Source organism: Giraffa tippelskirchi, chromosome 10 (assembly GCF_054371585.1).
Source record: "Giraffa tippelskirchi isolate mGirTip1 chromosome 10, T2T-mGirTip1v1.2.pri, whole genome shotgun sequence".
Classification (NCBI taxonomy): Eukaryota; Metazoa; Chordata; class Mammalia; order Artiodactyla; family Giraffidae; genus Giraffa; species Giraffa tippelskirchi.
The window spans coordinates 112,885,637-112,904,619 of record NC_137284.1 but is presented as its reverse complement, the minus strand read 5'-3'; the positions used below and the strand labels follow the sequence as shown (position 1 = coordinate 112,904,619).

The 18,983-nt window shown below is 41.7% G+C and overlaps 1 protein-coding gene across 37 annotated transcripts in view; it reads left to right on the top strand.

Annotated features, from left to right (window-relative positions):
* CREB5 (cAMP responsive element binding protein 5) overlaps nt 1-18,983 on the top strand; it is a 463,299-nt gene that overhangs the window by 127,767 nt on the left and 316,549 nt on the right. For all 37 annotated transcript variants that reach the window (XM_081534892.1, XM_081534901.1, XM_081534898.1 and 34 more), the window contains one exon: nt 5,170-5,291. In XM_081534892.1, the coding sequence (XP_081391018.1) occupies nt 5,170-5,291 (122 nt within the window). The remainder of the gene's footprint in view (nt 1-5,169; nt 5,292-18,983) is intronic.

The following is an 18,983-nucleotide window of genomic DNA, read 5'->3' as shown; positions in this document are numbered from 1 at the left end:
CTGCTTTTCCTTTTTTCTTAAATTGATGACTTGTCACCTTGCCTTTTTTATCATAAAAAAAAATGAAACATAGACAGACATATAACTCAAACACAGCTCTGAAACTGAATAAGGTAACAACCTATTATTAAAAGTAAAGCAGACTAAACACTTTTTAAAAAGAAGAATTGGGTTTCATGCTTTAGCTTTGTGCTTGTCATTTAGGCTTTGGAATAATCATACTTGCTGGGACTGAAGCACTTGATGGTAGGCAGACTATGGATTGATTGAAAACTTTGTGAGTTGCTTTTTTTCCTGATAGTTCTAGCCATACACTTGTGGTCCTTCCCAGATGAGATGTAATGTGATGCAGGATTTTTTATTATAGAAATGATGGGTAAATTCCTAACTCATAAGGCCACGTTTGTGGTCCTTTTCCTGGCAGATAGGCAAATAGAGTCTCTGCTCTATTGGCAAATGTCCTTTACCGAGCTATTTACAGAGGCAGTGATTTTATGAGAGAAGATGCTCCATTTTCAAGAAGTAGACTCATCATTCCAGGAAGAGTACTAGATATTGAAATATGACAAACTTTACAAAAGATATTTTATCCCTTTTGGTGCAAATCTTTCTTGTCTGGCTGGTAAATATATCCCCAAGGATGCTTGAGAGGAGTAGAAGAGGCTAAGATTTCTTGCTTGCACTGGCCCTGGGTGTCTTGGTCTCCTGAGACCTTGGCTTGATGTGCTCTTTGTAGACTGTGAGAAGGTGGCCCACAAGCTGCAGTTCTAGCAGATTTACAAAGGTTATAGCTACAACTCAGGTAGCATTCAGACTCAAAAACTATTAACTTTTAGTTTGAGATTTGGGATTGAGATTCTCCATCTCTCATTCACATGGCCCCTACTGGAGTAAAAGCACTAAAAGAAAGGAGAGCAGAAGTCCTTATATGATCATGTCAACTCTGAGTTCTGAGTGGAACCAGTTCCTATAAGTCCTTGGAGTGTAACTCATCACTACTGAACACACCTTCGATATTATCCACAGATAGAGCATCAGTCACTGTTATTCAGGACATAGAAACTGGTGCCGCTATAGATAACTGGTGCATGCTCTTGGTTCTAAATAAGGCATAGATTTCAAGAATTTTAACTTTGGCCATGGATATTACTCACTTATTTCTGGTCTGATCTCAGCTGGAATAGTTACTTGACAAGGCATTCATGTGGCCAAGAAACTCTGCCTCTTTTATTTAAGCTGCTGATAGATTTAGCTGTTCCCTCTTTTGAAGATTTGCACATTTCCTGGCTTACTTGGAACTGGTACCATGTGGGATCAAAGATGACTTGAGACCCTGTATTAATTCTAATAAATGTTAAAACAAGAGTTAAGCTCCATTTTCTGGTTCCTGTTGTAACTGGAAAGAATAGCTCATTCACAAGAAGAGAATGAATTAAATATTCAGAACAGTGTGCCTTATCTATTCCAAATGTGGATATAGATAAATGTTTTGCCTTCCCCTCACTCTTATCATACAGCAAAGAAAGTCACATTTGGTAACAGCTCTGGGGCCCTCCTCTGGGTCTTTGGTTCTGGGGAGGAGGGAGCCAGCTGTCTTTACTGCCCATGGCTCCTCTTGTTCCATAGTTTTGTCTCCGTATTGCTGCAGAGATGTTCATCATGATGGATGGTGCTGTGGCTATCCTGTGCCAGGCTCCTTCAGTCTCCTTTGTTGATGTATGTGGGTGTATGTGGATGTCTGGGAATAATTTTGCTTTAGCAAAGACAGAAAACATCTCTCAACTTTGCTTGGGGCTTGGGTCCCCAAATGCCAACCTGAATTCAATTTTATGGACCATCTCATGAACTTGTCTCAGAGTTCAGGAGTCTTACAGAGCTTCTAGGATTACTATCCTCTCTACCCGGAATCATGGCCCTCAACTTGTAAATCTCCAACATAGAAGCATAGAGAAATAAAAGGAAAAATAAAACCTGGCAGACTAAATTCCTGTTGATGACAAGTGGTCTAATATTTCAGTTCTGTTATGTGATACTTTTTCAGGTTTTTTAGTCACAAAAATGTTCTTGCCAGATAGTGAAGAGTCTGTAGGCTTGTAGTGTAGTAGTGGAGTTCTGTTGTGTGAAGGATATAAATGATTCCAAGATATTTCAGAAGAACCAAGGATTGTTAGGATTGTTCATTACCAATACAATTATATGACTCCATTTCTAAATGGGGCCCAAGGTGAGTTTCAGTTTCCTTGTAAGTAAAATGGAGGAAGTAATTTTTACCTAATGTGGTTGGTGTGAAAATTAATGAGATGATGCAACAAAATACTTAGCAGTATGTTTGGCATGGAGCAGTGTGAAAGGATTAGTTACTCGGTCTTTTCCGACTCTGCGACCCAATGGACTATAACCCGCCAGGCTCCTCTGTCCATGGAATTCTCTAGGCAAGAATACTGGAGTGCATTGCAATTCCCTTCTCCATAGGATCTTCCCAACCCAGGGATCGAACCTGGGTCTCCTGCATGGTAGGCAGATTATTTACAGGTTGGAATGGAATAAGCACCCAGTAAAGGTACCACCACACACACGAACACACACACACACACACACACACACACACACACTTTTATTTCCACTCTCAGCTCTTGTCCACTCACACCCTCTGTTTATAAAACTCTGTCTAGCCCTTACTCTGGCCCAATTTCTAGTGTCTAACCAGTTGTTACTGGTGTTCCTGTCCTACTGTTCTTTACATGGTCATACGTATCTTTGACCTACTACAGTGATTTTCGAAGGGAACCCAGTTATGGTGGTGATTTTATGATTCAAACTTTGTTTGAAAGATGATGAACATGTCCAAAGAATGTAGGTAATTTTCCCTAAATCACCCGATTATCAAATCTAGATTTCTGAGTTGTCCATGTTGTCTTTTACTCTTGTACCCAAGACCTTTGGACCTATGAGGAAAGTCTGGGCAAAGCATGGGATTTAGATTGAGAAAGGATTATGGTCATAGGTAAGAGAGGACTTAATAGTGATAAGATGGTTATAAATCATGTGACCTTGTGCAAAGTACTTATTTCTCCTGTTTTAAAATAATATGTACCCTGCTTACCTCATAGGATCTTGTGAGATCTGGGTTCTAGACAATGTGGGTGAAAATGTTTGTGAACTGCAAAATGCTGCATAAATACTAATTTTATTATAAACACATAACACTGTGTGGTATATATAACTGTTATAGGTATGTATGGATATGTAGGTATATGTGTGCATGAGTGCTAAGTTGCTTCAGTTGTTGCTAAGTTGCTCTTTGTGACCATATGGACTGTAGCCTGCCAGGCTCCTCTGTCCCTGGGATTCTCCAGACAACAATATTGGAGTGGATTGCCATGTCTTCCTCCAGGAGATCTTCCCAACCCAGGGATCAAACCCACGTCTCTTACGTCTCCTGCATTGGCAGGAAGATTCTCTGATGCTAGCACCACTAGGAAAGCCCATGTAGGAATATATATATAGCTTAATAAATGAATGTACATTTTAATAAAAACCATTTTTAGCAAAACCCAATCCTTGGCATATCTTTTATTTGTACTGTCCAATTTATAATCATCTGTGGTAGGCTCTCCATGTACTACAAAGGCAGCTTAATATCTTGGAGACTAGACTAAGAATGGGGAAGAATGCAGGTAGATATTTTGATGCATTTGAATCCAAGTCAACCATTTGGGTACTTAACAGGTAGGAAAGCCCCATGCCCATAGTGTATCAGGAGACATTGCCTTGGGAAGGCTCACTAAACGGAAATATCAAGTCTTTTTCAGCTTCATAGATATTAAGATTATTCTTTGACTTTCAATGGATAATTTACTAAAATTAACTACTCTCTTTATGATTTAGAAAATGAAATAGGATTCTAGTTTCTAGTCATATAGGAATATATAAAGAGAATGCCGAAACTGCAATTTCATTGCAACTTGGGGATCTTCTGCAGTTGACTGGTATTGATGACTTAGAGGACTGTCCAGAAAGAGATTTGAGGCTGAATGTAGATCATTGGACAAGTGTTGTAATCCATCTAGCAGTGTCTGCCATAGACTCAGATGGGAATAATGCATGTACATAATGGAAATAGCACCAAGCCCTTGGTTATAATACCAGGGTTGCTACATCTACCCGGCAGATCTTGAATAAGACCCTTAATCACTCAGAGCTTCAGTTTTCTTCACTTGCAAAACAATTGACATGGCCAGACTTCCCACTGGGAAGTGATCCTCTCTGTTATTTTTTAATCTTCTGTTACTGAGAGAAGTGCAGTTAACACAATTTTTTTCTTGTTCATGCAAGTATACCTTTACTAGGAATATAACTATCTTTAATAATTACAAAAGTGTGATTCTACCCTGCTTACCTGTAGGATCTTGTGAGACCTAGAGTCTAGAGAATGAGTACATAATATTAAGACACAAACAGTGGCTTCAGATCCTCCAGTTTTTGAAGTAGTAAACTCTCCAGACCATCAAGAATATGAAAGAAATTCAATTCCTTTTAAAATGTCTTCTCTGAACATTCTTTTGGCTATAGCAGAGGAAAATAAAATTAATAATTATATTTTTGAGGGGTGGAAGCTGAATGTGTTTGTCATGGAACCATTCATCATCCTTCTGTGACTCTCAAAATGAGAGAGAGAATTGCTAAATCTTTATTTTCCATTAAGGAAAAGGAATCAAATGTGTGCTTCCCTCTTTTTGTTTAATATAAACATTTATTAAATATTTTATCCTCCCAGCTCCCTAAAGTCAGGCTTAACATTGACTCTAGATTTTTTTTTTTTGCCTAATTTTAGCAAAATTGTTTTTTCCAATTAAAAAATTCTACACATTGCAACATGTATTCAAATGATATGAACCCTAGAAAATCAACAGTGGCTTCTCCTCACCTGAAGTTTTCCAGAGGGAACCCCTCATGTGCTGCAGGCTTCTACACATCATATTCTTTCTCTGGGCTTTATGGTTTTATTTTATTCCATATTCTAATTTTATGTAAAGGGCTGGAAGGTTATGGATGGCCACTCAGCATCGTCATTAAGGCGAGTGGAGTGGATTAGTGAATTTAGGTCATGCTTGCCATTGGCTTTTGAGGAAAAGATCCCCTGTCTAATCACTTGGTCTTTGTTTTCAGATCAAACTCCAACCCCAACGAGATTCCTGAAGAACTGCGAGGAGGTGGGGCTCTTCAATGAGTTGGACTGCTCCCTAGAGCATGAGTTCAGGAAGGCTCAGGAGGAAGAGAGCAGCAAGCGGGTAGGTTCACTTGGATAGATGCCTGGACAAGTGTCTCTTCTAGCACCTGCTAGACATGTCTGCTAGACATAGGTGGCATTGCGTGTTGTGCTGATGTGGCTCTAAAACAGCATTTTATCCATTTGCAAGTGATTTATGTGTTTTGTTTTTTTTTTTAAACGGATGAACCTCTGGGTTGTGGTAGAAAAATCATGGGAAAAGCAGATTATATGAAATATGGAATTCAAGCCAAAAAATTATCCTGATTCTTTTTTTTTAATTGGAGGATAATTGCTTTACAGTGTTGTGGTGGTCTCTGCCATACATCAGCACAGATCATAATTATTCTTGACTTGAGTCAGATAAACTCATGGAATTTTTTCATTCAAAACTAGTTGGTTTACTTTGCTGAATAATAGCAAGATTTCCATGGGTGGTAAGTGCAGAAGACAAGAACCAGGGGGTAAGATGACAAGTGAAGGATCAGCAGTAGGAGAGAGGATTTCATCTGATCTTGACCGAGGCTATAACTGTCTGATTTCTGTCATCTTCCTGGTGTCTCTCTACCACATTTCACAGTTCCTTCTTGGTCATATTATCGTATGTTTGTTGTTGTTGAAATAAATAGGTTCACTATAAGCATGCATTATTTGTTCTTACAAATGTAGAAAATCTACTTTACGAATCCCTCCAGAATATACTCTTTTTTTAATTGTAATGTTGTGCCGGCATTTAAAAATCACTGTGTCAGATTAAGGAAAAGAAATGGAGGCACAAGTAAATGTGGTAATGAAGCTTTTTAGTATTTTTTAGTTTGTTTTTGTAGACCATTATTGAATGCCCACAATGTACTAAACAACAAATTAGACATATCCCATGACCAGAGACTTAAACTATGAAAGCTGGTTGAAAGGAGGTACCAGCTACATTGTAATGGATTCTGAATTTCCAGCTGTTCCATCCGGAGAAGAAATTTTAAAAGGCTCTGATATTTCTCTAAGTGTTTCAAAACCTTTGAATCTCCCTCTATGTGAAATTATAATAATCCCTCTCCACCAGATTTTTCATGTCACATTCTCACATCACAATAGCTGAGAGTCTGTATTCAGTCTGTGCTGCTTTAGGAAAAATCCTGAAAATAGGTTACAAGATATAAATAGGTTACAAGATATAAAATCTCAAGCAACTCATTTTATTTATAATTAGTTATTCATACTTGACCATCTCTTACCTCCCCAACCCCAACCCAGTGAAGGGCCTTTTTTTTTTCCTTTTTTTAAAACAAACACTTATTTAGCACTTATTTGCCAGATGCTGTTCTGAGTACTTAAAATTTTTAACTAAATAAAAATAGAAGGCATGCATTCTATATTTCATTGCAATAGAAGTAGATTTTTAAAAACCATAAAAATAGCAAGGAAGAGAAGAACCAAAAAGTCTAGTGAATTTACTCTGGTTGAGTAATAAATTTAGCTCTCCTGATGGACATGACATATGTAGACAACTGAGAGATTAAGTTCATTCCTTCCTTGAGATAGTTAAGATTGGCTTCTTCCGAACTATAAGTAAGATGTATACTTGGTCCATATTGTCTTCGTTTCTGACGAGAGGGTTTTAGTCAAAGTGTATGCCCTTGATTTTCCTGAAGATATTTATCAAGAACAGCAGCTTTAGAAGCCCATGATTGGGTTGTGATTTTAGATCTTCTTTGCATAGTACTCACCATCTCCTATATGAAGCCCCAGGGGAGGAAATTCTTACAGATCTGAATTCCAGGAAATGGTTTGCTTCCCCTGAGGAACTGAAATATTTTCTCCTCATGGACATGAGAATTCTGTAACCAGTTCTGTTTCTCTTTTTGCTTTGACTGCTTGATTAACACGAAGCCAAACTGACTGTTTAACTTTGAGAACTTTTTAGAACACGGTAATGAGCATTTTACTTCCCCACAGACTAGACTTTCAGTTCCAGTTTATATTTTCTCTGGTCCCAATTTTTAATCTAGAATGACATTTTCATGCTCTACATTTTCTTTGTGTGTGTGAGTCGCTGTTGATTTTCTGTGGGTGGAGTACAAAGAAGTATTAAAATATTCAGGCAAGAAAAGCTGAGGAGGACTGTTGCCATTGAAGAAATATATTTTTCTTCTCTTTCAAATGTTGCTCTTAGCAACATTAGTCATGTGATGACTTTGAGAAGGGTATGTGGGTGGGGGATCCTGCAGCCAGCTTCCCCCATGGTTTTGGGGTGGGCCCCTCAGGAGACCAGTGTCTCACACCCCAACTTCAATTGCATGCACTGGAAGTTGGACAGCATTCAGACTGTTGAAGTTTCCTCTTCCATTGCCTTGCTCAAACCAGTGGGCCAAATCCAGCCTCAGTGGCCATGACTACACAAGTAGGCCCTTTCTTGAGGCCTAAGGCAGGGTGACTCATCCAACGGCCAAATGAGCTGTGTTGGTGACTTCTTGTGTATGTTGGTGTGTTGGTGATTTCCTTGGAAGCCACATGGTGGGGAAACGAGGAGTAGGAGATGCTCTCTCATCTGCCAACATACTTCTACTCATCCCTTCAACCACATTTCTCCAGCTCCCAACACCCTTGGCACACTGTCACCACTAGCTCCTACTTTATTTATTTGTTCCCTACTTGAATAGTAGGAATACGAGTTCTTTTTTAAAAAAAATCTTTTGGTTGGGAGGCATGTGGGATCTTAGTTCCCTGACCAGGGAGTCAACCTGTGTCCCCAGTATTGGAAACATGGAGTCTTAAAGACTGAACCCCCAGGGAAGTCCTGGAATACAAGTTCTTTATTCAGGGCATACCTTGTCATCATTAAGTTCTGTCTCCTTCTTCCCTTTTGCTGCGCATTCAGATAACAATTCCTTTTTAATTCTATACTCTAATTCTCTTCTAATTTATTTTCCTCTGAGACTGTTAGTAGAAGATTTGCATTAGTTCCCTCATGCTAAATCACTTCAGTCGTGTCTGAATCTTTGTGATCCTATGGACCATAGGCTGCCAGGCTCCTCTGTCCACAGGATTCCCCAGGCAAGAATGGAGTGGGTTGCCATGCCCTCTTCCAGGGGATCCTCCCAACCCAGGGATCAAGCCTGTGTCTCTTATGTCTCCTGCATTGGCAGGTGGGTTCTTTACCACTAGCATCACTTGGGAAGCCCATTAGTTCCCTCAGCAAGTTTTATTTTGTAAAGTGGGAGATGGATTTGTTTATGTGGAAAATTTGGTTTAAAAAGATTTTTGCTTGAACTTGCTAAATACTTTATACAGAAATGTTAGAAAGACTGAGCTGGTCCTTTCCTCCACCTTTAAAATTATAGCTGAAGTTCGGTCTAGAAAATTCTATCAAAGAGCAAATAGGGAGTTGATCGTTGTTTAGCCCATGTGGCTGTCTGTCGGGGAAAATTCTGTTCGACAGACTATCTTTAATACTGATACCATTTCCAAAAGCATCCCAATATGTGTATAGAGTGAGGACAGGCTAGAGGCAGGTAATGACCAATGGAAAAAGCCCCAGTGTCTGTATCCACAACATGTATTATATAGCAGATGACGCATTCCATAATTGCCTCAACCTTCCAACTTAGCATAAACCCATAGCTTCAAAACTCTTTCATTAGAGATGTATTTTTTTCTCTTGAAAAAGCATTCCTCACTAGCAGTATCACGGATCTCAACTTGCCTAGTCAGGCTAGTGCATGTCCTGAAACAGATGAGAAACTTTTGTTCATCATTTATTCACACAATAAATATTTTTGAGAGCCCATCACGTGCTAGGCACTGTCCAAGGCACTGGTGAATATACTATGGACTAAAGCTGATTTTAAAACAAAAACCAAAAAAATCCCCGACTTCAGGTTGCTTACTTCTCATGGGCAAGACAAACAGTAAACAAGTAAAAACAATAGAATATATAACATGTCAGAAGGTGATAAGTGCTATAGAGGAAAATATTGCAGGGAAGGGGCACCGGGAGTGCTGGGGGTAGTCTAGGGGGCATCACTGATGAGCGGACATGCAGCTGTGACCTGAAGGAGGAAGAAGTCGGAACCAGGTGTGTACTGGGGAGGAGAGGAGAGAGAGCAAGAAGTGCAATGCCCTGAGGCTGGAGGGTGCTCTTTGCTGGAGGAACAGCAAAGAGCAGGGTGTGCAGTGATGGGCAGAGTGGGCATGCAGGGTCATATCTAGCAAGGCCAAGTAGGCTTCAGTCTGAGTGAGATGGAGAACCATAGGACAACTGTAAGGAGAGGTATCATAGCATCTGACTTACATACAGCAGATCTCCTATATACGAACGAGTTCCATTCCCAGAGAGTGTAAGTCCAATTTGTTTCTAAGTCCAATAAAGTTAGCCTGGATACCCAACTAACACAATCACTTATATAGTACTGTACTGTAATAGGTTTCACACAATAATACATAAAAAACAAACTCCCCAAATAAAGAAAATATTTTAAATCTTATAGTACAGTACCTTGAAAAGTTCAGTAATACAGTACAACAGCTGATACTTCTTAGCAGTGCCAACTATATCACCACTGCCTTTGTACATGTTTGTAGACATCCTGGGCTTGAAATAAAGATACTGCAGTACTGAAATCTATACAGTACTCTACAGTAAAGTACACAAAAGCACAACCACCTGTAGAGGATGCACACAGGTGACAGTATTACCCCAGACATGTGCACTAACCTACATGATTGGACATGCAAATACATGTTCGAATCTTTGAAATTTCACAACTTGAAGGTTTGTATATAGGGGACTTACAGTGTAAGAAAGTTTACTTGGCTGCCAAGTAAACTGTTGGAAGAAAATAGCGAAGTGAGACCAGTTAGGAGGGTATTCAAAGAATCTAGGTTAAAGATGATGGCAGATTGGTCCAAGGTACAGATGGAAGGGGTGGTTAGATTCTGGATTAATTTGAAGATAGAGCCAACAGGAATTGGTGATGGATTAGGTCTTGGAAGTAATAGATGGAATTCAGGATAAAACCAGGTTTTTGACCTCAGCAACTGAAAGGATGGAGTTGCCTGTGGGAGAAACAAGTTTGAAGGGCAAATTGAGGAGATTGTTTGCAGACTTATTAAGTGGAAATATCTACTGGGCAGATGAATATATAGATATGTAGTACAGGGCCTGTCTAAAGATGTAAATTGGTGGGTCATTGGCATGTTGTTATTGTTGTTTAGTCACTAATTCGTGTCCAGCTACTTTGCAACCCCATGACTGTAGCTTGCCAGGCTCCTCTATCCATGGAATTTCCCAGACAAGAATACTGGAATAGGTTGCCTTTTCCTTCTCCAGGGGATCTTCCTGACCCAGGGAATCTTCCTGACTCAGGGATCAAACCCATGTCTCCTGCACTGGCAGGCAGATTCTTTACCACTGAGCCACCTGGGAGGTGCTGTTTAAACGCATGAGACTCAATGGAATGACCTGGGCTAGGAGTGAATGGAGATGATGTAGAGAAGAGGTCTGAGTATGGAACTTGGCAGAGTCCTCCAGAATCCTCCAAGACAGAGTCTTCAGTTCTCCTCAGTGGTCAGAGATGACACAGAAGACTATGAGACATGAAGAGTCAAGTATGGGAACCCAGGCAGTAATACTGAATAGACACCAGTAACTGATAATCTGCATGCTGATCTCATGTTCCACATTAGTGGAAAAAACAAAAACAAAAGATTTTTTTAAAGGTTGAATTGACCTTTCACATTTGATTTCTTTTTAACAAAAGAGATCCAACAGTGCCTATCTAGGAGAAGAGAGAAAGCTTCATCATGTGAAAACAGTTGTGTGTGAGTGTGTGTGTGTGTGTGTGTGTGTGTGTGTGTAAGAAAGGAAGAGGAGCTGAAAGTACTAGAAATGAACTCCTTTATCTTGCTAAGAGAAATATAACATTACAGCCTAACATAGTGAAGGACCCTGAAGATGAAAAGCACGATATATAAGTGCTAAGTGTTGTTATTCTCCCCTAGGACCTAAATCTGACTCATTATGCTGATGCAGCAATAGCAAATTAGGACATTTCCATGCTCTAGAATTCCTACCCAAATGATGAAAAGTGTAGTCTATTCCCAGAGGGTGTTGACTGTTAACACATGGGAACAGGGGACAAGCTACAATCTTAAGATCTTGGATCCCAGCTCAACAGGAGTCATGGAACAGGGCATGACCAGGTCAGCCTCAGCTCAGAAAAGTCAGCTGCTCAATCTGATTAAATTCTGTACCTGGAAATCATGTTACCCGACACCACCAGTTACTTGGGGAGAGAGGGCGCAGAGAGGGAGGTGCTTCGCCTTCCTTACAGTCTTGCTGTATCAGCTACTAGTGGGCACGGTTGCTCTCTGGGGAAGGTGTGAGTGGCAACGTGTGGGTGGCACTGGGTGAAAAATAAAAGATAGCAAGTTGAGCAAACTTGCAACAGCTGTATGTTTCCAGTTATGTTAACATGCTGCTTCTATATTTGTGTAATACAGCCCCTCTCCCCCCCTTTTCTCCCCAGCTCCTGCCTTAGAAGTCTGGAGAAAAAGAAAATTCTGAAATTTAAACTTGGTTTTATCCTAGTTTTGAAACTGCCACCATGTTTGCTAAATTCTAGTAGATGAGATTGTTTTTCATCTTTTCGTGCCTTTAAAAGAAAATCAGCATGACTGAAAGGAAACACCCATTGGGAACATTATGAGAGATGACGGCCTATTTCTTCCCCTCACCCCAATAACTGGAAAATCTAACCCTTATATTGTGAAGATTCTCTTGTCCTCCTCCTCCATTTCAGCACACTAGTCATGTAAGCACTTTCCACTTTCTCCTTATAAATTTAAATTTTGCCCTCAGCTTAGGTGGAATTTGATGCTGGAAGAGAAGTTGGCTTGGTCTTTGCATCCCACTCAGGGGAATGACTAAACCAGTGGATGAACTGGAAGCTATTTCATGAGTTTTGGTTCCCTGGGATTTAGGATTAATGAGCACAATCTCAACAGAAATTATTAAGAGTTGGTATCCACTTCCACATATGTCAATGAATCATGAGGTGATCTCAGGCTCAGCTTCAATTTAAAATGGAGTGGAAATGAAAAACAACTCATAGAGTTGTTTTTTTCATTTGTTTGTCTTGTGAGGTTTTTTTTTTTTTTTTTTTTTTGTGGAACATCATGGTATCCTCAGAGTTGCAAAATCCATCGTCTTTGCCTTGCAAAGAGTGAGCACATAAAATGAAGTCCCTTTTACATGAATGATGAGGAAGGCCCACGGCTTGGAGGAGAACAGACCCAGACGGGAACTAGGAGTTTGCTCATCTCCTCCCTTAGACAGTTTGTGTATTTGTCTAATTTGGACCTTAATGAATGAGTCTTCACAACATAACCTTCACATTATAGACAAAACATCTTTTGAGGCTGAGGGTTTACTTTCTAATGCTAAATCATCTGGCCATTCATGGTCCCGCCTTTAGCCAGTGTTAGGGGCCAAACTATTAGGGAATGGTGGTAGTTATAATGGCAAATAAATGTCTCTTAGCCTATGAATGGCAGGTTTTATTGTCCTTGAGTTCATTTTCTTTTTTGTCACGGGTCTTATTTATATTTTCTATCACATGACATTTGTTCTGGCAAGATTGAGGTATCTGCTTGAGTCTTTCTGAGAACCAAACGAGGTTTTCAGAGGCTTAAGTTTGATGAGAAAGGTTTGTATTCATTCCATGCAGAAATGGGTATTCTCCTAAGTGGTGCTGATGTTGTCATTTGAAGGTGAGGAGTAGAAGAGATTTGGAAGATTGGATTATAAGATACAGCATGAAGGTTGCTAGAGGAAACTTGGCATTGATTTTGGGAACCTTTATTTGTGTTGGAAATATTGAGGAATACAGCAGTATTTTCTCACACCAGGATTTCCTGTTCAGTTGTGACTAGGTATGGTAATAATCAAAGTATTTCTATACCTTTGAAGCATATCTGACACATCTGACATTTTGAACATGTTGTTAATGATAACTTTGATTTTGGTCCCTTTCGTTAACAGGGAATAATTATAGGTGGTTATGGCAGTGCTATGTTCCCCATGTTAAATACAGAAAGAATAAACTACTTAGAGACAAGAAGAGTTGACAGGTGCTCATTAAGGGGGGCCAGCAGTAGGGATGATGTATTCTGGCTTTTCTCCTACCTTCTCTGTCCTCTCTCTGCTTCCTTGTGTTTTGCTGTGTCCACTTCCAGGTGGTTTTTGTTTATACCTTCTCTTCAGAAAACTCATACATTCTCATAACCCAACCATCAAGTCTACCCAACAGTTCCTTTATCTGTGCATGTAGTCCACACCATCTCTACTCTCCAGCTGTTACTAGCATTCTCATTTGAATATGCCCCTGGTGTTTATAACTCATCATGCCCAGAACTGTGCTCAAAGCTTTCCTGTACAAGCTCATTGCCACAGTCAGCCCCACCCTCTGCCTGGGTCTGTGAGAGGCACAGTTCATCCACCTTGTGTATGCATGCTAAGTCACTTGAGTTGTGTCTGAGTCTGCACGACCCTATGGACTAGAGCCTGCCAGGCTCCTCTGTCCAAGGGATTCTCTAGGCAAGAATACTGGAGCGGGTTGCCATGCCCTCCTCCAGGGAATCTTTCCGATCCAGGGATCAAACCTGTGTCTCTTACGACCCCTGCATTGGCAGGCAGATTCTTTACCACCAGCGCCACTTGGGAAGCCCTCACCCACCTTAGGGGGCAGCTTTTTCTCCCCTCTGTCCTTTGCCCCCATCACTGGGTCCTTTCAGCTTTCTTAGGCCAGAGTCCTCATGTCTTCTCTTTATTTTCCATTTCTATCACCTCAAGTCTAGCCCATCATCACTTCCTACTGAGTTACCCCTGAGCATTCTAAGATGTTTTGACTTTTAACCCAACTTTAAAGAGATACCTAGATTTAAATATTATCACAAAATTAGAGGTATTTTTTAACAAGTGAAAACAAACTGAAATGTTTATCTGTTAAAAAAATTGCTGTTGAAAATGTTTGCTTCTTACTTGTGGTTAAGTTGAAAGTTCCTCCATGTATTGTCTTTGTTAACAGGTAGAGGGGTTGGTGTAGGATGTCATCAGTATAAAAGGGAGTGTGTTGGGACCTGTTAAACACAGTTTTGATTCTAGAAGACTCTATGCATGGAAAGCATCTAAAAGTCCCTGAGCAGAGATGGGGCTTCCCAGATGGCAGTAGTGGTAAAGAATCTCCCTGCCAGCGCAGGAGAAGCAAGAGATGTGTGTTTGGTTCCTAGGTCGGGAAGATCCCCTGGAGTAGGAAATGGCAACCTGCTCAAGTATTCTTGCCTGGAAAATCCCATGGGCAGAGGAGGCCGGTGGGCTACAGTCCATGGGGCCTCAAAGAGTTGGACATAACTGAGTGATCGAGCGCCTGCACACACACACACACACACACACACACACACACACACACACACAAAAGCAGGGATGGGGTGGGATAGGAAGAAGCACTTAAAAAATGACTGAGAAAAGAAGCTAAAAATGGCCCCAAACACAATGGAGCCTTGAGGCTCCCCAGGCAACCCAGACTTGGGCTGTGCAGATGGCTTTGTTTGGCCTGCCTTCCCATCAGGATGCCTGACTGTAGCTGAAAATTAGCCCTATTGAATTATTTGTCTGGGAGGCTACTCACTAAAATAATTACCAATCTCAGCTTCAAGAGTCAAGAAAAAGGCAGCTTTTCCCAGCCGGAGACTTTCTCATGGAGCAGTTTTCCCATTTGGGGTTTGGTTGGGATCTCAGCTGGTTATATATAGTCACTACTTACCTGTCTAGAAGGTAGTAAAGCCAGGCTGGGATTTCAAAGTACTAACCCAAGTGGAATCACAATGGCGAATGGACACTCTCCTCTAAAGGAATCTATTTATAGCTATGAGTAATTCCGAACTCGAAACTCACCAGATGGGTTGGCGGGTGTGTACCTGGGGCAGGAGGCTTTGCATCTGCTGAGGGAGTGAGTCTTGTCCTCCACGAGGTCCTGCATTCATGCTTCTGAAAGCAAGCAGGGAAACAGATCTGTTTTCTGGGCTGGATTAAAACAAAATGACTAAAAGATGAAGCTTCCATTCTAGGCAAAAAAACAACACTCACATTTAGAAAATTGGACCACATGTTAGTTGGCGCTGAGCGTCTGCAGCTAAGAATCACTTACCTGGGCCCCTCACAGAGACAGGAGAAAAAAATTGACCCTGTGAAAGAGAAAAGGAAAAGAATATAATAGTTGTGAGAGTCTCTGGTTCCACCATCTCATAAATCCAGGTGAACATTAAATGCGGTTAGGAGCAGGTATGGGAGTGATTTACTCTGGGAACCCCGTTTTAGCATTTGTGTGCTGTTAAGTTATTTCCATATTGATAAGGCTGAGGCCAGGAACTGAGATTCCATACATTCTTCCTGTCCATATTTCCAGCACATTGACTGTCAACTCAAACCTGGGGTATTGACTGATTTTAGTGCCAGAACCCTGGAGGGACATTTTCCTTGTTTAAACCAACTACCACCAAAACCCAAAAGCCTAGGGGAGTGTATGAAATGGTGGATTTTCTCCCCTGGAAACACCTTCCTGCACTCTGAGGAGCTGGCTGTCCTGGTGACCCAGAGGGGCTCATAAGCTATTTGGATTGGAGTGGGGTCAGGACGTTCCCTGGGTAGCCAGGCACAGTGTCACCTGCTGGTGCTTCACTCTAGGACTAGGATGATCCTCGCATCCCAGGAATATCAACTGCAGTCTTCCCCAGAACACCGCTGGGCTTCCCTTTGTTCTCTGCTTTCTGGGATATGAAAGTCTATTTTTAGCCCAGGTGAACTTGGGGCTCTTCAATCTGATGGGGCCAGTTTCTCATTTGTCTCTAGAGTGAAATGAAATGCTGAAAGGTCTTTACATTCAGCATCTCCTCTAAGGACACATTTTCTAATAAAACTCCCTAGCATTGGCAGAATCAGACTCTTGTGAACATAGATGATGTTTTGCCTTTTGACCTGAAGGCGAATGTGAGCTGTTTTATTGGCCAGCTTTGGTGTTAGAAGGATGGATCTTCCCACCTGCAAGCTCTCCCTTCATCGTCTGGCTTGGTGGGTGCTTCCCCAGTCTTCTTCATGAAGTGGGGTGAACCCTGCATTTGGGTTCCATGTGGCTGCAGCCCAAGCATCCCTGGGAGCTAAGTCACGGGCAGAGCACACCATCTGTTACATGAAAACTTTGAAAGCTGATCACAGTGCTGACCGCTCCTGCCAGAGCTGGTGCCAGGTACCTCCATTCCCTGTGGCTTTATGTTTGGGTGGGGAGTTATTTGGACTCTGCAGACAGTCCAGTCCCCAAAGAAGAAAAGCAGTCATGTTTTCTGAGTGCCTGTCCAGGTGATTGACTACAGATGATGCAGGGCCCGGCATTTTGTATCACAGCCGCTCTCAAAGAAGTCATCCCCTTCCTGGCTTCTCTTGGAATTTCTTGTTATGCACAGAGCTTAGGAACTTTCCCAGAGGATTTACAAACATGAGCAATTGCTGGATTCGTTGGCACAGTTGGTTCAGGCATTCTTGTACTTTCCAGGGCAAGCCTGGAATCTGCTGTGCTCTCTGATGCAGAGTGCCTATGAAACCCACCCTTCCAGCCCCATTTGATTGGTCCCCAAGTGACCGAAAGGGAACAAGACAGTCCAAAATCCTGGCAGCCTCTCTCGTGGTGTGCTGTGCCAAATTGTGACTTGCACTGTGCTATCTCTGTGCGGCTGCTCCCCCTGAAAACGGCTTCCCGGCTCCTCCTGTGCTCACTGCAACAGCCCCGGTGTGGGTTGTGGAGAAGTAAGGCGGAGTGTTGTCTAAATTTAGGATGAGAGCAAGAAATCCAGATTCCATCCCATCACTCTCTAAAAGTCATGTGTGACTTTATTTTCTCACCAGTAAACTGGACTTTTTAGCTACCTTGGAGTTATAAACATACGTAGTTCAAATATATTGAGATCTGGAGCATAGAAAATAAAGCTAATTCTCAAGTAGATGGTGTTAGATTCACATACTATGATAGCATCTCACCTTGTACTTTTTTTCGGCTGTTGCCTGAAAGAAGTGTCCTGAAAGGGGTTCTGGGCCAGAAATCCAAGTGTGCTTTCACAGAGTCAGTTCAGCAGTAGTGATGTCGCAGCCTCAAAGAGCGTCTCTCCCCTGCACAGCGGGAGGAGGGGGACAGCTCCTTGTTCCAGATTTCTGCTAGACATTTTTATTTGTATCGTAGTAATGCACACATTCACGAGTACATGTCTTAGGCAAAGTGGGCCATCAGGCTTTGTGAATAAGTCCTTGCTTTTCTGACTACTACCTCGGATTGCTCCCTGTGTCCAGTTCAACACCAGATAAAAGAGACTTTTGATGTCCCAAGTACAGCTGCCTGCTGCCCTCTGATTTTGAAGGCAGCATGCCTGATCTGTTCCTCAACTGGGTGTGAACTTAGGGGTGATTTCCCATTAACGGTGATGGATGTGCACAGATACAAACACACACACCCTCACCCTCCCATGGACCCCCTTGTGACCAGAAGCACATATTGCCAGACAGCTGGCCAGGGCCAGGGGTGCAGTCTGTGATCACAGGAGAGAGAAGCTGCTTTGACCTCATTAGTGCCGTTCTCCTAATTGAGTCTAACATTCACAGACTACAGCTACCCGGGTGCATTTTACAGAGAAAAATCTGTTAGTAACATTGATTGAAGAGTCCAAGCACTATTTTCTCTTGTGAGATTTTAGGCGTTGCCCCTCCTAATGTCTACTGCCTTTCGGCAGAATCTGATGATGCTACAACAAACATGCCTGAATCAACAGTGGTTTGTGGCTGTCAGAGAACATGGAGATCACACATTTCTATCTTGGTCAAACTGAAAGTGTAGAGAAAAGCCCGAGAAACACTTACAGAACAGGGGACATCCTATATGTCTCTGATCTGAGCCATCAGGTGGGTGTTAGAAGGGAGAGAATATGACGGGGGCTTTGTGTGTATGTTAGGAATGGCTTGAAAGGAAGTTTGCCAGTCACATACTTTACTTGGACTCTTTGTGGGATTTATTCATCCTCCGGACTTACTGGCTTTAAATTAAAGAGTAAATTCCACTCCAATAGAACCATGCCCTGTGCATATGGAATGGTTGATTCTCTATAGTTCTCAAACGTTCGTTGATGGCTTACTCGGCTCACAACTCTTTCACCCAGTTCCTGCTCCTTCGTTTGGAAGTCCTAGCCCTGACTTCCTCATCCCCTGCCGGGGGTGGGGGATGTTTGTGAAGCCCTTTTTATGGGTGACCCTGAGACCATCTGACATATTAGCCAGCCAGAGAATGAGGTCTAGACCAAGATAACTAATATTTGCATTTGTCTTCCCATTCCATAGAAAAGAATTAAGAGACCAATTCTGATTCTTCAAGTGGTCTTCGTTTTCCACATTCCCCCCTCCACCCCTCAACAGAGGTAACCTGCTCCCTGTGCCAAATGCCTTTCCCAACAGCTGTCTGGTGATTCTGTGTCACTGGGCTCACTGTAAAATCAGGCATATCCTTTTAATTACCTGTTCATATTTCAGCCATGCCGAGCTCCATGGCACTGAGAGAGGGGATAAACCTTCATTGTAATGGATTTTTAGTAAGACTATCTCAGAGATAAGAGTCCTAAATCTTGGCAG